At 34.9% G+C, this 24,865-nt stretch overlaps 1 protein-coding gene across 1 annotated transcript in view; it reads left to right on the forward strand.

The window, feature by feature from the left end:
* NFASC (neurofascin) overlaps window positions 1–24,396 on the forward strand; it is a 99,699-nt gene extending 75,303 nt beyond the window's left edge. Inside the window, exons 27-31 of the mRNA XM_070939768.1 lie at window positions 3,508–3,630; window positions 4,752–4,892; window positions 15,693–15,824; window positions 17,305–17,374; window positions 23,874–24,396. Coding sequence (XP_070795869.1) covers window positions 3,508–3,630; window positions 4,752–4,892; window positions 15,693–15,824; window positions 17,305–17,374; window positions 23,874–24,105 — 698 coding nt within the window. The 3' untranslated portion in view covers window positions 24,106–24,396. The remainder of the gene's footprint in view (window positions 1–3,507; window positions 3,631–4,751; window positions 4,893–15,692; window positions 15,825–17,304; window positions 17,375–23,873) is intronic.
* Window positions 24,397–24,865: the final 469 nt, after the last annotated feature.

Raw genomic sequence — 24,865 nt, forward strand, 5'->3', positions numbered from 1 at the left:
CAGGGTCTTTCATATACTTTGAGCCTAATATACCAGCTTAACATCAAAGCGTAGATGATTTCTAAATCAAGCAGAACCAGGATTTTCCTCTAAGCATAGTCATTTTTTTTTTTGGCAGCATATTAATCATTGGATTATTTTTAAAGATTCACAATGATTCCAAATGCTAAAAAGATTATCCAGAACAGTCTTGGAGCTATTTCTATAAAACTTTGTGTCTCCAGCATTACTTCTTAGTCTGCCATAGACAATCTGGATTCTCCTTTTCAAAGATGTCCTTTATAGACATCACACAAAGCCAGCCTCTGTTCATTTGCATTCTAATAGATTATGCATAGTTACAATGGGTAGAATACTAAAGTGGCATTATTTTTTTATTCACAATATAGCATACCAAGGATCATCTAGGACTGAAATATCCCAATTATTGACATCTCTTCAAGGAATAGTTGATAATTAAGCAACTTCAGTCAGGATGGTTTGGAGTGGATCTCCGTGCAACTATATTACTGTTTTACTGTTCCTCATTTATGAAGTGGCATCTATTTATTTATTTTTTAAAAAATATAATGCCACCTACTCAGGCAACTCAAGGCATCTTACAGGAGATAAAAATAATAAAATAATAACCCCCATCCCGCCACCCTGGCCAATAATACATACTCATACCAGCCATTTAATGGCTCCATCCCACTCTGGCTTCCCCAGGCCCATGGGCGGAATTACATCTTCAGGACCTTCCAAAAGAGTGTCCATACTAGAAAGCATAGAGATCCTCTATAAAAAAGATGGACTCCAAAATCTTCTAAGCTTAGATATACAGCTTGAAGATTCTAGCTCTGATCTGTTACCATCTGGAGAATCAAAACACTTATCACCAGAATCAATAACAAATTGAAATAGAACCAGAATCGGCTCTAATGCCAATTTAAAACACATTATCTCTACTGAGCAAAGTAACAGAAAGTCTTCCATTCTAAAGTTTTTCAAACTCATTAACAGCAGCTTTGCTTTGGATCTCCCTATGGAAGAGGTGGGCTTAAGTGTAAAGCAGTCAGTAGCACTCCAAGCTGTTGCCCAATTGCCTTTCTCATAAGAATTTATTGAAAGATTTTTTTCACCACAGCCCCTGGCTAAACCTGGCCCATTTTAATACAACTTTGTCTATTGTCAATTTATTCTGCCATAGCAAACTTGGACCAGTTTTGTTTTGCTTTCCCATTCTTATTGATAGCTGGACAGGCAAAGACAGGCTCAGGACTTTTTACATATTTTTTCTTGACATTCCCTTGGTTTGGGAATAAAGATTAAAATATTTTAGCTGAAAAAAGTCTGCAATCTCTAAGTTTAATCACAAGACATTCCCACTTTATGCAAGAATATTCTTGTAGATAGATTTTTCCCATTCAGACATGCTCTTAAGGAGGGAAAATATTATTCAGTGCACAATTAGTTTCAAAGCAAAGAACTATTTAATTGAATTGCTCTAAACAAAGAATGCTGCCTCTGTTCACATTCCTGACATGGACAATTAAGCATATCCAGACAATCTTTGCTAAAAAAAAAAAAATACCTGAGATTCTTGATTAAAATGTTCTCAGTCTCAGTCCGGTGGTATTATTTGACGCAGAATTGGCCATGACATGACCAGCAGTGATTTTACAATCCTGATGAAAGTTAAAGCAAACCCTAATAATTCTGATTAAATGCTGTAATGATTGGAGTCCCATCACAAAAAAATGGGAATACTCACGTGTATTCTAAGCCATGTTTACTCAACATAATGCCTGGCTTTCATCAGTATAAAGAGTTCTTAGTTGGTGCTTAAAACTATATATTATATGAATGACTTTGTCAGAGGTCTTCAAACTTGCAGCTTTAAGACTTGTGGACTTCAACTCCCAGCATAGGTAGCTGGAGAATTCTGGGAGTTGAAATACACAAGTCTTAAAGCTGCCAAGTTTGAAGACCTCTGGACTCTATAGTATAATGACTAGAACAAGGTAGTAGTATATAGACATTTCAAAATAAAACTTCTATTGGGAACAGAAATATATTATCATGAAGATTAAAAAATATAGTTGACAGGAAAATGCTCTAAGTCACATTACATAGTGGCTGCATTTACTGTTTAAAAATGTGCTGCTATTAAAAAGAGGGATTGTAATAATTCACTTTATACAAAAAGCTTATAATCATATGCATATCTATCCAGAAGTAATTCAAACTGAATTCATATTTATATTAACATAATCCAGGTAAATACTGATAGAAGAGCAGCCTAAAGCAACAGCTTATGTTTCTGAGCTAAAATTGCCAAGCCAGCTAAACTTATCATAAAATCAACAAAGGACAAAGGATGATCAATGCGTCCTGTGCAGAATACTAACAAAAAAAGTTTTCTCTCTAGATTTGATAGACATTAAATCAGAGAGCTGATATATTTTAAAATACACTGAACTTTTCTTTGGTTTGATGCAGTGTTGAAGCAGAATATATTACTTAAACACACTATCAGGAACTGCTACTGCCAAGCCATTAAAGTGTTCAGCATCAGCAGTCCATTTATTTGAAAAGAATTCTAGCATGCAGTGTACAAGTTAGCTTTCATTAGAAGTTAGTGCTTCACTGTCAAAAGTTTCATTTAGGTTCCCAAGTGCAAACAATGCTTTTAAAATAATAAAACTGCACTAAGAGTCTCAGTCTCTTGTGATGAGTCTTAAATTGCTAAATCGTTTGATATCCTTCCTAAGTAGTTAAGTAAATTAAGACTCATTCGCATAGTAGCTTCTCACATACTTCTGTTCTGTGCTTCTCAAAAAGGGGAATATTTCCCTCTCTCCCCCCCCCCCCCAAAAAAAAACCAGCCCTAGGACTTTTGTTTCTGAAAAAAGATGCCCCATAAATACCCTCATCTTGGGATCTTAATTACATAAGCACATCTGTCCTACTTTGGAGTAGCTGTAGGAGCCAGCAGAAGGTAGCAAAAATAGCTCACAAATTTAGCTTACTGTAAATAAAAAAACAGTGGATTCCTAAAATATGGGTCATTGGGACATGCACAGTATTTGGTTTTATTGCATTCTCAGGGCAGACAAAAAAAAAAAGAGGCAAACCTGAAGCAGATATATAAATGAAATTGAAAATGGAATTGCACAACACAAACCTCCTATGAAAGTTAGAAAGATCCCTGGTAAGCAGGGGTGAATAATATTATTGTCTGCATTACACTGTAAGGACGAGAGGACCTATTATTGGTGTTCTGTACTAGTAATGATGCATAAAGAGCAAAGCAAAGAGTGACTATGTTACTTTAATGAAACACCATTTCCAAACTACTAGTCTGTAGCCAATAGACTAAGGGTCAAAGAAGTGATAGACAATTTTTTTTCCCCACATGTTACCTATGTGAGAAATTGTTAATGAATCCAGAACTTTCACTTAAGTTGGAACACATTGTTTCTACATTATCTAGTTGACTAACTTCTGTTCTAACCTGTTCACCAGCTGGTGTTGGAAAGCTGCCGCCCATCTGGAATGTAAAAATTTCATCTAACAATAACTGGGCAAACATCACCTGGAACCACACATTTGATGCTGACACTGAATTTGTGGTTGAGTATAGCAACAGTAAGCATTGGGCTCATGGGAATGTTGCAGAGTACTTAATGCGCTGTAGGTCTTGTTTTCTCTTAGAGTTTTATTTCAATTAATTTTTACGATTCTGTATTTGTTGATGACTTTAGGCTCATGGAACAAACCACATTGTGGTGGTTCAAAAAAAAATGTTATCCATAGAATTTATTGAATATATAACCCTAATAACTGCACCTAATATGACTGACTATAAAATATTTGATGTAATGTTGAAGAGATTTGTGTAATGTCTTGTGCACAGTTTGAAATATCGCTGTGCATACCATTCTACAGGGCCAAAGGAAAGGCTGTCTTCCTTTCTCTGGAATACTTTTTAATTTGTACTGCAATTATAAATATATTTATGGAAATTTGCTGCTCAGAAACACTTTAAGAACTGCAGTCATAATGATGATTTACATTTATACACATCTAATCCAATCTTTATGAGCCCATGGTTTCCATGGGTTTAAGTACTTACAGACCCATGTCTGACTATTTGGACATGGATTTCATATTCTAATTCCCCTGTATGGTTTTAATAAGAGTAGGTACATTACGTTTCCCCTTCCAAAACTGTAGATAAATTTAAAAACAACACATCAAGCCACTATGAAAGTATTCTCAGAGGAAGGTTTGTGAATATTATTTAATTCTTGGAAGTGGCAGACAATTATGACAATTCCTTCCTATCCAAATTAGAAATTTCTCAGAATCTGTGTGAAAATAGGCTCCTTTTTCCAGATAGAGGTTTTGTTTTTGTTTCATTTTGGTTTGAAGCAAAATGATTTTTCTGTATTTGGTTGCAATCACAGAATCATTTGTGTAAGAATCTTTCATCTGATGGTATCTGATTGATGCTGAAGCTGGTGCTTAGATTAGTGAAATGGTGTCTAGAAAATCGATTCTGCCAGTGGTGTAAGCTGGTTTATAAAACTCTTATAAACAAACTCTTGAACTTTGAATTGGGTGGGGTCTCAAACTCTAGATGTTCATCTTGCTGAAACATGTTAGCCAGCAAGCAATTATCATCATAGCCCAACTTGATGCTTGACCACACAATAATCTCTTCTTTTCTTTTTAGCTACCTTTGATATGAGATTTCTGTTTCCCAGGTAACAAAACAGTGAAATCTTCCCCTGCTAAAGGTTTTCTGGAGCTGAGTGATCTGATTCCTGGTGAGAAGTATATAGTGCGGGTTTTTCTCAAAGGCAATGAGTCTGTCTTCTCAAGTGAAACCTTTCATACAAGTCCAGGTGAGATGAATCTCAGTCTCCATGTCCTGCATTTGAGGATGCATCCCATTCCGAGCTTTCTGCTTTTCTGTGCTGCTTCTTCAGATGGAAGGATGAAGGCATGCATGAAGAAACATATCCATTCTTTCATCAATGTCAAGCACTCTGACCTTATTATACAACTATCGGAATATATCACTTTTAACCAGAATCTTAAGATTATCTTCTGCTTGCTTTTAAACTATTTATAGGTTTTTTTTTAATGAAACAAATTCATTTTCCAAGAAATCTTATAACAAGGACAGAGACCTGTAATATTTAGACCTAAAGAATAAATTTTGTTGCTAAAGAGCAAGGTATCTATTGCTACTGGCCTGTTTATGTTTATGTTTGAATGAGCGTGCACTGTTCATTGTCATCTTGCATGTGCTTATACAACTATTGGCAGTTATGTTCCAGAATATTTATTTTAAAAAAGGATTGTGTTGGCTATTACAAAATGATGGATTGGAGATTGCTGTTGCATGTTCATACTTACACATGGTCATATATTGTCATCTGAGAACTGTAGCAATTTACATTTGCAGAATATTGCTTTGTATCACCTGTTCATGTCACTAAACTCTTTGTAGGATTGCTTTCACATTGTTCCCTTCTTCTAAAATTGTCATGTGTTTCCTCATTGATAGAGAGTATATAGACATATTACAACATATTTTGTGTTATTTCCTTATATTCTTCAGTTCTTGTCTGAATTGTATAAGGCGGGAAGGGATTAACAATGCAATGCTATCTATGCAGTATGAGATGACAGAATTGTTTTGTGGGTTCTCTGATCTGTTTTGCTGTTAGTCGAAGTTTTTACTTTGCATTTCACTATACCAAAAATGCAGGAAAATTAATAATTATAACTGTATTTGGGAAATAGAAGCTTGCTGATTAAGAGGTAAACTTAAACTGTGCTTTTGAATAATACAGCTACAATCAACAAAACTTAGTTCTTCTGTAGATGGTTCCTAGCACTATCTTTTTAAGTAATAATTTTATTAAAGAGTACAAATGTATCAATGAAAACTAATAGAAACTTCAAAAAGTTAAGAACAAAAGGTATAAAGTTCAGGGGGAAAAGAAAAAATATATAAATAACTTTCCCCTTGTCACACCAAGTATAAAAGCTTGTTTTGACAACTCATCTTCTCTTGAAAAATAAGACATCCCTTCATCCCGTATCTCATCTCTTTGTTTATAAACAACTCTTAAAACCTTGTCATTGTATCATAATCAACAAAAGTTCATTAAGGGATACCAGAAATAACAACACAACTATTTTAAATTTAATCCCAGAACCTAATTTATGATATTTTTTCTCCATCTCATCCTTTATCTATTAAAAAAAATTCCCCAAACCTCATAATTAAATCATAATCAATCAAAATTCATTAAAGATGGCCAACAAAAAACACATTAATCAAATAGAATTAAAATATTCTTTTTCCCATGTCATCTCTTCTAGAAACAAGACCTTAAAACATTGTCATTCAGTCCTAATCAGTAAAAATTCAATAATAGTAGTCATAGATAAGAAGACATATATTCTATCTTGATTAAATAAACCAACTTTGTATTCCTTATCCTTATTTTATACATATTTATAAATATAAATTTATATATATTATATATATTTATTTATATATTTATATATATTTGTATATATACTCTATAATTTTAGTTTTTAGTCACTTCAAATAATGTTCTAGAACTTGATTTGTTGTTTATTTTCTTTGTCTCTTCTTTAAAAAAAATTGAGATGTTTAACTGATCTCTTTCTTAAAGCTTGATTTTTTTTTTTCATTTTTTGCTTTGTCTTTTGTCACCAAATCCTTCAAAGTTTTATTAGGGCTCTTTTGTACATCCAGTATATCCAAATCTACATTTAAATCAGTCTCAGGCGTATCTAATAGAGGTCCTATTATATCACAACATCATTTATATTACTTTTATCAATGATAGCAGATATTTAAAAAATTAATTTCTGAGTCCATTGTTCCGAAATGTCATTAAATGCATTTAGTGTTGAAATATTTTGCTCCACTATTGTCAAGTAATTTGTTTCTCCTTTAAATGCAATCTTTAGTTCCTTCTGAATCCCTGTAGTGTCTAAGCATTCAAGTCTTATCTTGTTATGCTTCTATTTTTAGAGTTTTACAACATTAGTTTTCCACAGAAAGGATTCATAGAATTAATTTTAAAGTCTTATTTTACATCTGTCTGGACCCTTAGTTCATTTAAATGTTCCCAAAACCAACACTCTAATCTTTTGCTGTTTAATCCAAAAAGGTTTTTTTTTTCTGAATCTTTAACTTGGTATTTATAAATCTTTTCAGTACAGATTGAGGGAGACTCACCCAGTGAATCTCATAATTTCAAGGGTTCTCAATATATTAAAAACTGGGGAGGGGGAGTAATTCCTAAAGGAATTAAGAGATGAGCATTGGTCAGATGTAAAGTTCTTAGACACTACATTATGCCTATGAGCCTCCTGAAATCCCTTGACTTTCAGTTGCATGACACCTAAGCAACCCCAGAAACATTGGATCCTGCCATCTACTTATGAGTTGCAGCTGTTGAGAATACATATGGGCAATTTTATAATCTCTCCTTCTCCAGAGACATCTCAGTAACTTGGATCCAGCATCCAGATGCTAATTCAGCCATAATGTTGTTTCCTCTGTTCAAGGACATCCATTCACCATTTCTTCTCTGGAAGTGACTCTAGCATTATCAACCAACAGTTATGCTTCAGTTTTCCAGTCTTTCTTTCCTATACAGATTTGTTCTGTTTAGAAAAAAATACAAGAAGCAATTGAAATATAGAAGGATTAGAAATTGTAGAATTATACAGTTGGAAGAATCCATTCTGCTGTTGAATCCAACCTCATGCTGATTATAGGGTTTAAAACAAGCTTAAACAAGACTTCTACCTGATTAGCTCCAATACAGTGTGAAGAATTGTTTTTGTACTTTTATTAATTCCTTAGTAGAATTTTGAACTGTAGATCTCATCATGATATAGAACTATAATAGAAAGAAACTTGCTCAAAATATTTAACTGGTATATGAACAGAATCAAACATACAAGTCCTACATTGAGTAGATAATTTGTGCCCTTAACATTTGACGTAATCACCTAATACTTCTTTGAAAGGAGACTCCATAATTCCTAAGGATTATAGCTTACATAAATTGTTAGCATAAATGTGAAAAGCCAAAATACTAGCTGCTGCAGTGTTGCTTTCAAGAACCAGATTTTGGAAAGACAAACCTACCTCTCACTTGCAGATAAATCTCTGCCTACCCGCCTGCTTGCCCTTCCTTTTTAGGGGGAAAGGGCAAATATTCATTTTAAGTGTCATAAAGAGGTAGTTTAAACTTTGGAATTTAGCCCATTCTTTTTTTATAGTGCCACTTGGATACTATCTGCATTAAAAAAAAAATCTGAGCTTGCCAAACAAAATAAAAGACTTGGAATTCTTCATTATGCAGTGATGAATGTCCAGGATTTAATCCTCTGATGTTTCGCAAATGACCCCTGAATCATTTGGTTTTAGTGCCCTCCTGTCTTTTTCCCCACTTTCTGGTAAAATGCATCTTATATGAGAACAGCCCGTCCTTGTCATGTATCTTTCACAGTCACACCTGTGACAAGAAAGCACTGCTCATTTTTCTTTTCTTTTTTAAAATCTCATCCATAATGTACACTCTTTTCTCTGTTAGCAGTACCAACGCACTGGAATCAGAAATAAATTAGAGTAGAACAACTCAGTGTTACAGAAGTATAGCTGTATATGGAAATAACACAGCCTTCCCTGATTTATAAATATAATGATAAAGATATAAAAAGACATAGGGTTTTGACAATGTCTTAATAACCTATATTATATATGGTACAGATTGATTGTGTTGCTGTATTGGCTTCATATGTTTTTTTCTTTTAAAATCTATGTTGCAATAGGAAGAATATATTTCAATTTATATTCCTACAGAACTAGCATGATACTATTTTCAGACTTATATCATACATTGCTGTTTTATACAATACATTGATCTATTGCTATCTAACCTCAGACTATTATTTGTTATACATTTAGCTTTGGATTCAGGCTTTCAAAAATGCAGGAGGGATTGGAAAGTGGATTGTAAATTCCAGTGGCCCAAAATGACTTGAATGTTATTAAACAATAAAATTGTTTAAACTTATAGTTTTCCAATGCGCAATTTCCTGTCAGTATATTTGGAGCCCAGGATATTGCTTTGATCATATTTTTGAAAAGAAAAAAAAATGAAAATGTTTTGTTTGCTCAGATGAAGGCAAAGTGAGCTTGGAATTTTTCCGTCAGTCTTAATTTTTACTCTGATAGAATATAATTCTGGTCATGGCCCCTAAACATCTATTTGTTATTTGTTCATGCTATTATTTGTTAACAGTTTTTGAAAATACATACAATCATGGCAATACATAGATATTAAGTCAACAGTATTAATATTGTGCACAATTTTCTGATAGTAGTATAGAACATTCATTCATTCATTCATTCATTTTATATGCCATCTCACCTAAAAGTGACTCTAGGCAGCTTACAAACATTGAAACACTAATATAATATACCCTGTTTTCCCCAAAATAAGATCCCCTGATAATAAGCCCAATCAGGCTTTTGAGCACATGGCAATAAGACCAAGCACTTATTTCAGGGTTCAAAAAAATATAAGACAGGATCTTATTTTCAGGGAAGCATGGTATTAAAACTTCAAAATAATAAATAGTAACATTAAATTTGACTCAAAATAGTCAAAAATGGGGACCAAGGGGGCAAAATGCCCACAAGGAAAAATAGCACACCCCCATTAGGGCCCCAGACCAGGTCTTCAAAACTTTTCGGAAAGCCAAAAGGGTGGGTGAGGATCTCACCTCAGGGTGAGATCCTCATCATGTTCCAGAAGGTAGGAGTCATGGCACACTTCTCCTGGACCTTGCCAACCAGAATCACTTGACCAAAGTGGTCCATTGCAGGTCCTTTTATTATTGGCATTGGTGGGACGGGTCAATCCCACTGAGGTGACACAGTTCCTCAGATAACCTGGATGCATGCCATGACCTTCAGTCAATTAGCTTTGAAGAGAAGTTAGGTAGAGCTCATTCTAAAGTTTACTCCATAGGAGTGTTGTCAATCTTACTTCACTATACAGGACGACCAAGCAGTGTTTTTCTTAACTTGTAGGATGTCTCTCTTACATTGGGACTACTTAAGATCTCAGAGAAGAATTAATGGTTGCTCTGATTTTAGGACTGTTTAAATAATATTCATTCATTCCAGATAGGAATAAATTACTATAATTTGATTATAAAGAATTTGTTCTCTTTAACTGGTCCTATCTAACTGATCCTTTCTTCCCATTGTACCACAAATACAGGCCATGTTGCACTGTGTGTGGCTTTGTTTTGATTTGTATCACAATATTACTCTAAAAATGAAGATTTTTTTTTCCTTCATCTCCATCCCAAAAACAGCTAAAGCAAGCTGTTCTGAAGATAGGATTGGTGAGAATTACAAGGCTGGTCAATCAATAAATCCTAGTGAAATAGAACAGCTGCACTGTATGATTGCTGTTTCTATTTCAGCATTGCCTGAGTGCAGGGTTTTGTGAATATGCTGAGGGAAATATTTCATTGTTGTAACAGCACTTTTTTTTTTTTTTTTGCTTTATCTGGCACTTTAGCTTATCTGAACTATTAACCTTGAGTCACTTAAGATTAATTATTTCACTTGAAAGCTTTTCTATACTTGCATCATTAACAAAATCAACTTTGATTCCCAAACCTTTAGAATGATTTTGTATTCCCTTTCTCCCCATTCTGTAGATTCAGTTAGCCTAATGCAAGTCTCAGATCCAGGCGATTAATAACATACTCCTTCCATTAGATGAATTGCATCAGTTCAAAGTTCCCTTTGTCCCATATTGTTACAGCTTTTAACAGGAAATGGTTCTGTACAGTATATTCACTGCCAGTAGAACCACTGAAAATGAAAAAAATTAAAGGCCAGGAGATGCCCCTGACATTCTGTGGGGTTGATTTGATTAAATTTTTGGAAAAGCATCCTGTAGTAATGTAGATGCAGATTTTTTTTTCATTCCTGTTTCATTGACAACAGAATATAAGTTTCTTCTTTTATATCAAATGAGGCAATAATTTATCCTACCTACTCAGATGTTGTATCCACACAGCAGCTCTCTTATCACAACTGAGCAGTCTCTTAATCACAGTGGCCAGAAATGGAATTTAGGGCTTTTGAAAACAAAGCACATGGTATACAGATCCATAGCCAACTTATGGAATAGGAGGCAGGAGAAAGTATAGGAACCGTACAAAATGTATACTGGTATATCCCATTACCCATTTGAAGTGTGAAATAGTAAAAATGGTCCTTTGTGTAATTGAGAGCTTGATAATGACTGAGATCAATCATAAAGGCAGGAACCATAAAGGAACCATGGACAGATCTAGAGCTTAGAACTAGATACTTATTCTGCCCTTCTAGGTCTGTAAGATGAATATCTTGAACAGATAAACCTGGAGATAATGAGCTGAAACAAGGAGAAGCCACTTTGCTGACCGGTCAGGAGTACACATACAGTAGTCTTTTTTTTTCAAGTAATGTTTATTTCATTATAAGATGAGAATAATACATTCTCTCTCTCTCTCTCTCTCTCTCTCTCACACACACACACACACACACACACACACACACACACACACACACTGGGTACAGTAGTAATTATGCTACTGGACATTGTTAACATTATGATAGCTTAGGTAAGTTAAATCTTTAAAAATAGCGGGGAAAATATCAATGTTAAACATTTTTAGAACATTAAGAAACTTAAGGTTGCTTGAATTGTACAATTGAAGCTAAGCATGGCATTCACAGACAAATGCAAAATGCATTAAATTATTTTATTATATAAAAAAGGTTTCCATTTTCTAATGCTTAATACTAAGGTCTTCACTGTACTGTTAATTATTATTATTTATAAATGTTTAAAAAGGGAAAAGGGAAAAAGAAGCCGCTTGGACAGTAGATAAGTGTTTGAGGTTTGATTCCCCCTTCTTTATACACCAGCTGATTTGCAGTATTTATACACATTTAGACCCTCTTAGAATCCATAGTGGTAGTGTTTGTATTTGCTTTGCTGCTTGCTTCATTGTGTATATGGAAACCATTTTTGACTGAATTTGGTTAAACTTCTGTTGCAAATATATGCTGTTTGTTTTGTCGTTGGCTCATACTGTTGAAGATGCCAATTAAATATAATTTAGTGTTGTGTCTTCCAATATTGGGTAAAGTTTATTCTTGCGGCTGTGAATATATAGTTCAATAAATTATGTTTCTTGCTAATATATTCTGAAATTATACCTACTTAAAACACTGATTTAATTTCAGATTTACTTTCTAAAAGTCTCTATATGGAACTATGTATATCTTTCCAATAATTTTGAGCGTTTTTTTAGATTTCCAGAAGTGCACATATTCTTTTTATTCCTAGCCCAACCAGAAGTCTCATTGCCATCTAATTGGAGAGATCTAGGACTGTTAAGATTGACTCGCAATATCCTTTAGCAGCTGCTAGAATCGTAACTGTCCAACCAGGTTCACCGAAAAGCAACATTACCTTCTTCCGCTGTCTCTATTGCTATATAAACCAAAGAAAACCCATCATGTTTTTGAGAACGATGTCACCTGTTAACCCTACAATACCTATTATATCATGTTTAGTTTAAAAGGTTATTAAAATCACTATTTTTCTAGTTTGAAACTTCAGAGACTGGACATATATTTATTATGTACCAGTAGTAGTATGTAGTAATGTTATGATAATTGTGGTGGTTTTCCAGCATTGAAGATGATTTTATGTGAAGATAGGAAATCAAATAAGTTTTATTCACATCTAACATGTACACAGCATATGTGGATTGAGTTAAAAGCAAGTGGCCTCTGGGATATTTGCATTCTTCCTGTAATCAAATTCTTATTGCTAGCAAGTATTACAGAAGTTAGCACTTAAAGTAAGTAAGCCCAGAGAGCGTGTAAAAAGGCCTGCTAGCTATCTATGTAGACTTCATTATAATATTGGCAGGACTTCAGTTCTGTATGGCTGCAATAATCTTCCATTAGTGCTATTTGTGATATTTCTAATTTATTGTAGATATCTTGAAAGCTGCTTATACGTGTTACTTCCTACTGGTGTTCTGATGAAGCCATTAGGTTCTGGACTAATAGCACAATTCTAGTTTAATTCATGAGGAAGAAAAATTCTCATTGATTTTCATGTCATGAATTCAACCATTAAGGCTTTTCACAATTTGTTCCAAGTGAGTCATCCCTGCGGTAATGCTTTCATACAATCTTGATGAGTTGTTTTTTTTCATGAAACTTGAAAATGCACTATTTTGTTTAAAGTGCTCTTTATTTTAGAAATTTCACATTGTCTTTGCCCAAGAAAATCAAGTGCTACAGAAAGTAGGAATTGATAGATCCTGTTCATACAGTATATAAGAGTCCATTTAATCATTCCTGTTATTTACTATTTAACAGAGTACTTAGAAAATTCATTAAGTGGATAGTATTTCATTAAGTGAATTTATATCTTCATTTTTCACGTGAAACAATTCACAAATAAACTCAAATTACTTGCTATCAACTTTCTTTGCACTACACTGAAAATATGGGAAAATCTATAAGGAATATCATAGACTAGTAAAATAGCTATTCTACAGAATAGCTGATTATAGGGAAGTACAAACAATTCATCTGATCAAATCCTTGACCCCTTAGCTAATCTGCAAGGATAAAAATCCTCACATATATACTCCACTCAGAGAAACAAAAATAGCCCCCCTCATTTTTTCAGCACATGCCCTGTTCAGTTAGTTTTCAGGTTGCTGGGGGTGCTGCCACAGCCACAATTTTGGGGACTGGTCCAACTTTAAATGGTTACTGAACTAATTGTCCTAATTTGAAGACTTACCACAGTCTTCATAGTCCATAGTTGTTTCTGAAATGATGCAAAGCTATTATCTAGAGGCACCTCTACTTTGCTCCAAATTCCTCTCCTGAATCTTTGCTTCATTCATATCATAATCTAACTAAATTCTACCATTTCAGTTCTGATTAAAGGATTTTCCTCTTTGTAGCATTTTGGAAAATATTTTGAGTTGGATACAGAGCAACTTGTAATGTAGCTCCTTTAAGAATAATGAGACAAATGGTAACTAATTCTGGTGTACATCAACATACTGACTATGTTAAAAGCATATGGCTATATTAAAGGCATGAATATACTTTGGAAGTTATATTAACTTTGAGCTCAAAAAGCTCAGATGAATGTAAAAATAAGTGACTGCAGGTGGGGGAAGATTAGAATAAGTGCACAATGACATTGTCACGCAACTACCACAATTTCCATGCTCATGTCAGAGTATGTGTGACACAAGTATGTAAATGCTGCATTCCCATTATAATAACATCCTCATTTGTTACCACTGATTGTAAAGATTGTAGAATTGTGTAATTTCTCAAGGTGACAAACCATAATGCAGTATTATGCTTATTCTCTTTTAATATAAATGGAATAGTAATATAAAATAGTATTAGTGAAATAATTCAGCAGTGGATGATCAGCATCCTGTAGTGCATCTGGCAAGTCCTGTTATCATGGCGGCTTTCTCATACCAATGGAGTGGTGCCACTCATTTCTGTACTAGTGGGAATTGGCAGTCATGTACAGATTGCTTACCCCCAGCCATTACATTGATACATTGGGACTGGGAAGTCAATAAGAGCTTCAGAGAAAAATGAATCACATGCAATTGCTTCACAGGGGAACATTGATTTATCTTAGGCTTCTATTCCCTATGGTTTCAATGCCCTCTTTTAAAACATTAATTTTTCTCTTCCAATAATATAGCAGTCGCTATATTGGAATGGGGTGGGCAGAGCAAATGGAACAGTAGTAGAAAAAGAGGTAGAATCTTCCACTGCTGTCAGGACTTATTCTGCAGGGTTAAATCTTTCTAGAGTTTCACCAATATTTTTTAATTTCTATAACATTGTGGTGGCAATTGAATCTTAATGATTCGGTATTAAACTGATCAAAATTACAAGATGAAAGAGCACAACCTGATTATTCAAGTGCTACAAGGAATTTCTTCTGATTCTGATCCCACTTACAATATTCAGGAAACTGAATGATGTGTTGGAATGATTTTTTTTCATTAAGAAAATCTGTTTATTTTATCTGTGTACTGGATAAAGCTAAGCCTTCTTGTGGGGAACTTCATACCCTCTTTTGAGGTATCAAAGACATTTTCCTTTACTATAAAGAGAGATCAATTCTGTTATCCGGCTGTTTTAGGTTTATTTTTTTTTTTCCTGCTTCCTCTTTATATATCCTTCCTTGGTTGGCCAAGTTTGCACATATTTCTCTTCCCCAATTTTTCATCACTGTTGGAATGAATCTAGACTACGGTTGCTAGACATTAGCTTGTGGTACAGTTATATACAAAATAAAACTTTGTGCACAGAGACATACACATGCCAATCACGCACACTGGAGGAGCATGGTTATCAAAGACATCACTCCCAAAATATGAACATTGGGAATCAATGGGACTGGATCAAATTACTGTGGCTTGGTAATTCATCACTATAGTGTGGATTGTTCTATTCTATTAATTTTTCTTTTTTCAACTCCTTAAAATAGCCTATACTAAGAATCAAGGGGACATTGCAACTCAAGGCTGGTTTATTGGACTGATGTGTGCCATCGCTCTCCTGGTCCTGATTTTGCTGATAGTTTGCTTTATTAAGAGGAGCAGAGGAGGAAAATATCCAGGTAAGAGAAATAGCTATCGTTGATATAATGCTCTTCGTTTGATTTATTTCGAAATATATAATTCAGAATCTAATTAATTTTTCTAATCTGAAAGCACTAGAAAGATTTATTCCCAGAACCATTGAACAACTGGGACGCTAAAAAAGAATTAATGTTATCAAAACAGGGTAAAAGGGATTTCTTGCTAGATAGGGATGTTTTGTTTCATTATTTACATTAAGATTTGATTGAATTTATGATGGTTATAAAACTGTTAGCTTATTTTCTGGAAAAGGATTATTATCATGTTCTCCCTTTGGGAAAGGAATCCTTTCTTTTCATCTTTGTCTTTGAGCTGAATTAAATCATTTTAACTACTCTTTTCATTCTTTTATATTTGGTATCAACCTTTAGCACCTTAAGTAGGTAGCTTTCTTGTGTTTTATTTCTTGTTTTATTTAGAAATCAATTTTTAAGGCTTACCAAGTCGTAATAATTCTGGATGGCATATAAATTAAAAATACATCCAATACAATAACCAAGACAAACATAGGAATGAACGTAGCCAATATATTCATATCCTCCTAACCTATTACCTAGGGAAAGAAACAGATCTTCAGTACCCATTTTAAAAAGGGCTGGGACTAGCAAACTTCCAGGGTGATACTATTGGACAGGATAGGCTCTGCAACGGAGGGGGGTTACATCAGATGATTTAATGATGGAACCTGGAACTTGTCCCACCGTTGGACAAAAACAATGAGAGATAGGTGGTCTGTCAGATAGCCCACTCCTTTACCATGAAGGGCTTCATAGGTCACAACCAGCATCTTGATTTGTATCCTGAAATCATTGCAACTTACACAACAGATTTATTACATGGAAGAACTGAAATACACCCATAACTGCTTGAGTTGCATCATTCTGGAACAAAAGCAGCCCCTAGACAGTATAGTAATGATACAGTATATATATATAGTCACGGTATGTGTGTGTGTGTGTGTGTGTGTGTGTGTGTGTGTGTATGTAGGTCTTTGGTTATTCGGGTCTTCTCCCGTGTAAAATTGGAAGTGTCTTGGCGGGAGAAGACCCGAATAACCAAAGACCTACATACAAACACCCGCAAAAACCTCAGAAAACATATATATATATATACATATACATATACATATACATATACATATACATATATATATATATATATATATATATATATATATATATATACATACCCTAGAAATAAGTCTAAAATATGATCTGTTCTTGACTTTAGTCATAACACTAGATAAAGAGAAGCCAGTTAAACAAATAAATTAAAAACATTATACTTGCTCATTGATTTATTGAGGAAAATGACTTAAAGCTATATAAGTACCACTGTAACTGGCTAAGGCAGATGATTTAGCTTTCCTTTTGGTGTGCGCAGGATTGATTTGCATAGAAAATATGCAAATTGGATCAATGCTTTTGAGTTTTTAATTGTTTACATATATCTTCCCAGTGCGAGCAAATAAAGATGTGCCCCTCGATCCTGATGATCAGAAGGTAGATAATGGATCATTTGATTACAGGTATGTTTCTCACTCAACATATATATATCAGGCATTTGCTATCTGCTTGCCATTACAAGTAACTCCTTTCTAATTTCATTTTCATGAATTTACATTTTACTCCTCTTTATCCTTCCAGTGTTGCTTAAACTATCTACCAAAAGAAGCACCAATCTATGTATTTAAAATATATAAAAATGAAATCAGCATTTTTAAAATTCATCCACTGAAGTCTATGAGTGAAAGATATGTAGGCATACATATAAACACATGCATACACATAGAGACATATCTCTGCACATCAGAACCATCCTCATGAAGGATGGAATTCCTCTAGGCTGAGTCATCCAAACGTACATGAAATATAATCTTTCATTGTCTGACTCAATAGTGCAGTTCCAATAATTTTGTATCGTCTGATTTATCTATACAAGTAGATCGGTTCTAATTCCTTTTGAAATCTGAAAGGATAACACAGTATTCTTAGTGAGAATTTAATCACTTTTGAATGTTGAATGATGAGCTCTCTTGAGTGGGGATCATTACATCAGATAAGAAAGGTAGGCACTGTGGGAGAGTTAGCAATTTCCAAAATCTTCTTTGGTCTGTAGTGCAAAAACAGACATGAGTAAAAACATATGCCTCCTTCTGCTAGTTCAACCCCAGAAATTGGAAGAATAAACAGCGAGTAGGTTATTTCTTAGGAAGAATAAGCCTACATTTCTAAAAACCAGTGAGAAGCTTCATATTTCTGATTTACTGAAGGATATTTGATAGCCTCTATGAGTCTACTAAATTTTTCTGACAATTACAGTGTTATAACTTCCAATACCATCACTACTTCATGTAAATCAGAGACATCTTTTTAAGGACCACAGCCACTTTTTCTCTTGATTTTTCAAAGCAAAAGTGTGTTCTTTGGCTGTTCACAGATGGGTCCTGAATTCAAGGTTTACATTTGTTTCACCTTTACTTCCAAGGAACTGAAACAGGTAAACACTGCTACCACTTGCTAAATTAACCATATTTTGTGAGCCTGTGTAACTTGGCGCTTCAGTCCCTTGCTTGCTATTAAAACAAACAAACAAGCAAACAAAAAGAAATGTCCAGCTATTCTAAAACTGTAGGATGATTTATTCAAAATACAATTGCTCTCCTCCCAAATTCAATACTTTTATTTTAAAGCTAACAAGAATAAAAGTGATAAAAAAGCTTTATTAAAATTGTAGTGCAAGGTCTGGCATTATGTATATAAGAGCCATGGTTGCAGAATGGTTCGAATGTAGTACTGCAAGCTAACTCACTGCTCACTCCAGGAGTTTAATTCTGACCGGCTCAAGGTTGACTCAGCCTTCCATCCTTCCGAGGTCAGCAAAATGAGGACCCAGATTGCTGGAGGGCAATATGCTGACCCTGTAAACCACTTAGAGGAGGCTGTAAAGCACTGTGAAGCGATATATAAGTCTAAGTGCTATTGCTATATGAAGCTGTTTGGAGAATTGACTACAGGACTTTGAAAAAAAGCAATGTGTAAATCTTGTAGTGCCAAATCATATTAATTAAACTGCTTGTTCCCTTCCAGAGTTGTTTTTGAACAATGTGGTCACAATTCCAAAATATATTAATTATGATTAAGAATTCTTCAAGCTACTCAAAGCAAAATAAAAAGTAATTTGGGTTCGTTTAGTAGATTGAATAAATGAGTTTCTTGGGAAATACCATATATCATTCATGACTTATCAAGACAGACGTGTACTCTAGTATTTTTAGTTAACTTGAAAAACACTATCTTGACACTATCATTTGCAATTAAAGTTGCAAAGATAATGTTACATTATCGCAAAGAACACATTAGCACAAAATGGATGAAGAGTGGGTAAAGATACCAGCCATCAAAAATGTTGACCCTGGCATAGAACCAATTCCAAACATTTAGAACTGCCTGTGTTAATTGATTACTAAAGTATTCTTATGATTGTTTTTGTTTGTCCTGATTATTAGGAAACTATCTTTAACAGTAAAATCTGGGCTGAGTTGAATATTCATCTGAAGCAGTAAACTGGCTGAATCATTTTATTTTACAAATATCAGTTTCTTATTTGTGCAAGAGAAAAAAGCTATGATATAAAATATTATACTTTCTTCCACTGGAGCCCTAGAAACAGGGCTTTTTGTTGCTTTCTCCCCCAAAACATGGCTGCACAACTTAATGCAGGATGTTAAAGAAGTGGCAAATCACATAAGAAGTCAGAATAGAAGAGAAAATGATTAGCTGACAGAGAAATGTGACTAATTAAGATTCATAGTCATTGAGATGTGACAGATAGCTTTTGAAAGTGAACAGGATATAAACTGGCATGTTTTCTTTATTTGTTCTCTTCCTAATTCACTGAAATATGTCTGACACACTCTGATCATGTCCTTCAGAGCTGTAAAAGCATATGCATAGAGCATGCCAATGGCCACAGGCTATAATTAAGAGATATACTGTCATTTCTTTCTACTCTGCTGCCAGACTTATAGTCTCCTTACAAGAGGAATAAGCTATAAAGTCTTTAGCCATTAATAGCGCTCATTCTACTAAACATCTGACTTAAGAAAGAGAGAGAGAGAGAGAGAAAGGAAAGAGAACAACTAAAACCTTATACCAATTGTATTTGTTCAATCTTCCTTCTCCCTTCACTCTTCATGTTTTAATACAGTCTATCTCTGCCAGGCTCCAAATCAGCTTAATCCTGGTATTTTCAGTTGCAGGCCTGGTGATAGTGAAATCAGAACATTAGCAATGCTTATTTAAAGCCAGAAGACTTATTTTCACCCAATCTCTTTGGTTCCTTGAATGCTGGCTAGTGATTTCATATGAACTCAGATAGTATATTTCTGCACTCGAGTGATTTTTGTGACTACTTTCTGGCACCTACAGATTTTCTGAAGATGGAAATATTCTGATAAAATCTGCTGCTTAGTTTTCAGGACTCTCCTTCCTCATAATGCTAATCAACACTGTTTTCTTTAAAGCAGGGGTCTCCAACCATGGCAACTTTAAGACTTGTGGACTTCAACTCCCAGAATTCCTCAGCCAACAAAGCTTCTACTCCCAGGAATTCTGGGAGTTGAAGTCCACAAGTCTTAAAATTGCCAAGGTTGGAGACCCCTGCTTTCAAGGATAGAGTCTGTCTAGAACTCAATGAAAATGTTCTAAGAAACAACTAATGTGCTTTTTTCCTGTTTCCCACTTTATTTCTATATGAACAAATTTCTATATAAATATACAAAAGAGGTGGACTTTTCCCTCTAGATCTATGATATCTACTTCCCACCTCATCTAAAACTCTCTCTGTGTAGGAAACTCCAGCACATAATTCTTTTTCCTCCTCCTTCCTCTTTGGAGCATTTTCATCTAAGGCTGAGAGCTTTCTTGGAGACCCTTTTTTTTTGGCAAGACCATGCTTTGTTTTACATCTCTGAGAGAGTGTGACTGATTAAAGCCTTCAGACGTATACCGGCTTGTTTAGTTGGACTAAAATCGCTAAAATGAGAGCATGTCTGGAGTGGCAATGAGAGTTTGCCACCATGGCTCAGCTTTGAGGGTGCCCACCTGGGAAGGGAGAGGGGAGTATCATTAACATTTATCAACAAGTAGTTGCTTTTTTATGTTACTGCACACAATTAGAAGTTTGTGTTTTAAATTGGCTTTCATTTGGTACTTTAAGATGCTTAGCCCTTCCAGAAAGGAAGAACTATTACGATTACTAGTATTTATTTAGCGTTGATCCCTAAACTTCAAGACTATATTATTTTGCTCTCTGATCAGGTTCTTTTTGCTTCTCTCCTTGTTTTATTTTCATCTGTTCTTGTCCTTTTCACCTTATCCTTCTACATGGACCATGAAGGTCTCTTGAAAGGTAGGAATGACCCAAACCCTTGCACACACTTTCTTTCAGCACTTCTAAGCATATCTAATTTCTAACTCCCTTCCATGTTTCTGTTCCAGCACTTTTCATCTAACAAAGTTAAACAGAAATTTCTTTCTTATTCTGGAGATTCAGGTGTCCTGTGTCCATAGAGTTGCATTCTGACTGTAGATTCAGACCCAATACCATATCCAATGACATTGCAGTGGCCCTAGCTTCATTCCTTTTTCTTGACTAATATTTATATGTGCAGTGAAAATCTGCACACTTGAATAGTGATTACTGTCATGAAAAAGGGTCTACTGGATTACAGGCTTTTGAGTAGCTCTATATTATCTGGTAAGCTACTGGTATGATATGGCCATCATATTTTAAAAGCAATTATAACTGACTTCACTTACTGGGCCCTAAAACGAAAGAAGCATGGTCAAGAAGATTCCAATAGTTTCAGAAGTTCAGATTGAAGATCTTTCATTCACAAATTATTCCTTCCAACATAATGCAACTCTTGAACATGATGCTCCTAAACCAATTTCACTTGTGGCGTGGTTGACTGTATTTAATATATTAAATAAGCTGCAAGATTTATCTAATAAGCACATTGTATTTGTGTGTTAAAGGCTCAATTCATTTATTTTCCTAATATATTAACAAGGCAGTACGGTTACTTGTTTGGCTTGCAATCCAGAGAGCCGTGTGCAGAATATCAGAGTATTTGCGGCATGTCAAACAGCATTTCTTACATCTGCTTTTCAAAGCAGTCCTCTAGAACAACAACAGGATGACTTTATGGAAGAAGACAAAAACAAAAAACACTTCATACAGCATACATTGCTGTGTGGTTCTCTGGAATCCAGCCTTTGGGGGATCAAAATAGGAAATCCCTTGAAAATTTTACTGCCATTAAATATGGAAGGGGCAAATTTTCATTGCAATTACATTTTATTAAAATACTTATTTTAACTTGAAAACAAATATCTCTAGCATCTGTGGCTTTTGCTGTTCTTGTCTTTATGCCTTCTTATAATGCTAATCCATTCTGCCTCAAAGCTTCTCTTGCCTCAAGTTCAATTACTTGCCCAAACCCTGATAATGAAATTAACTTGTGCCATTACAAGCATGTTAATTCCCGGTTGCAAAACATGAGATTTACAGTTGTCTAAGATATTCAAAAGTAGCATGTATGCACTTTTCAACATTGGCTCCTTCCAGAAGGAAAAGAAATTCCTCTTCTCATTGCAAATAAAGAACGTTGTACCTGGGACTGCAAGTAACCTAGAATGATTATCTGCTGGCAATTCAGACCACATCAGAGCTTGCAAGATGCAACTTTCAATATTATAGAACTTATCTATTGGACATAATATGATGAGAAAAAGCAAATGAAATGGCAATACTGGAAACCAAAAGTCATTTGTGATATTAGTATATCTATTAATTTTTGCACAACTTGCAAACAATTAAAGGAATACATCTGACATGAGTATCCAGTAAAGCCTTTCAACACTTCAGACTTAAAGATAAAAAGTGTTAGAGTTCAGGGGTGTTGGTCATGCCTCTGGAAAAGAGAAATTGCATGGATATGGCATCAGTCTGCAGCTCCGAAAGTAACCATATCTTTTCCTGAGATTGTGTGGTGCCTGCAGAGGACAGCTATACTACCCTGAAGAAAATGTAGCTGCTTTAAAGTGTTGCAGAGAAGTGCTGTGTTCACACTTCTGTGTACTTTAAAGTGCATTTTGGCAATCAAATCCAAACTTCACTATCCTCAGGACTCGTAACTATCAACAAGACTTAGTCCTGTGAGTCTCTTTCGTCTTTTCAAAAAAGACTCAAAATAGTTAACTCATCTTACAAATTTTGCAGAAGCTTTCTCAAGGTGGCAAAGAGAAATGTTATTATATGTCAGTTAAAGGTAAATGTTCCCTTAAGTTGAGCTTGCTTGCTATATATTAATGCAATTTTCTTGGTGCCAATATGGTCATCATTTCTCTTTGCCATTTTTTCCCCAAGTTTCCAACTTAGCCCCTACAGACCTGAGCTTTTCTGGTGGTGTCCTGGTGTACAATTAACAAGGTTTGATTTAAGACATTGCTTTTTTTTCCTTCTTTCTTTATTTTTTAAATCAGGCCTGCATCATTTTTTTAAAAAATTGCTTTCATATGAAACAGCCAAAATGAACCTTAAAAAAGATTTTTGTCCTCTTTAGATCTGCTGAAAGACTTTCACTTAAATTGTCAGTGAGTGCACTTTGGACAAAGTGTATCTTTGATGAAATGGGATTTATATAAACTAGAAGGCTCAGTACTGTGATATTCTCCTATTTGGCTTGCTAATTTTTGCTTTTGGTTCTTCAGGATGACTTTTCTTATCATAACACTGAGGGACTTCCTTCTCCTAATTTATTTGAAAAATGTTACTTTTTGCCCCTAATTTTTTCCAGGCATATTTACAAAGATGTCACCATATTTTCCTGGATCTTTATGCACAGTTGTTGCCTTTTTGTGTATCATCACTCGGACACTGCTTTCAAATTCTAATATGATGCTTTCCTTTTAAACCATATTTTCTTATGTCTGATGCCTCTCCTTTTCCTTTTAATGCAGTGATGAAGACAACAAGCCACTGCAAGGCAGTCAGACCTCCTTAGATGGCACAATAAAGCAACAAGAAAGTGATGACAGTTTGGTGGACTATGGAGAAGGAGGTGAAGGACAGTTCAATGAAGATGGCTCCTTTATTGGCCAGTACACAGTTAAGAAGGACAAAGAAGAGACAGAAGGCAATGAGAGCTCAGAAGCCACATCACCAGTAAATGCTATCTATTCCCTGGCATAACACTATATATTGAAGCAACAGCAGCTAAATAAAGAAATAAGTTGGTATGGGTCAGCAGAGTCACCATCAACAAGAGAAAGCAATCAGGGTAGGGCAACGAAGGCCAAACACACAAACCCAACCAGTGCCATCATCTCTTTAGCAAACGGCATAGATGCACTGACTGCTGAAGTGATCATACTGCAGCTGAAATCTGAGCTAACCCACCAGAGACCAGCTGAAGAGCAGAATGCAGAGATTCTGTGCCCCAGGCTTCAGAACTTGGACTGAAATAAACATCCCTCTATACCCCCTTTGTCTGATTTGTGAGATAATGCAATTTCCTTCATTAATAATGTATACAACTGACTTGGGGAGGGGGATCCTTTTTTTTAAGGATTTGATGTTGTCCTCAGAAAAAGAAATATATGAATATGGGGGAAACTGGAGTAGGGAGTGGTGATTAAAAAAAAAGCTGAGCACATTATGGCACGCCCCTTGCTAAAACAGCATGAAACCACATTGCAGAATCAGTTATTGATTTAAATGATGAACTGTTTTATAAACAGGAACTTTTCTGAACATTTACTTCTATTGGAGATCATTGTAGACAGGCCCTAGCCTATGCTTTTCACTAAGCAAGGTATATGCTGCTTCTTCCTGTGAGATAAAATGGTTCCATAATAAGCTTCATTCAGTGTGGAAGCTATCAAATGGGAAAGGGCAGGATTGTTGCATTGACTGAAGATCTCACTTTTAGCTCTGTATTTCAATTTCTGCT

This window comes from Pituophis catenifer, unplaced genomic scaffold (assembly GCF_029215685.1).
Source record: "Pituophis catenifer annectens isolate HBS135680 unplaced genomic scaffold, rPitCat1.0.hap2 SCAF_3, whole genome shotgun sequence".
Lineage (NCBI taxonomy): Eukaryota > Metazoa > Chordata > Lepidosauria > Squamata > Colubridae > Pituophis > Pituophis catenifer.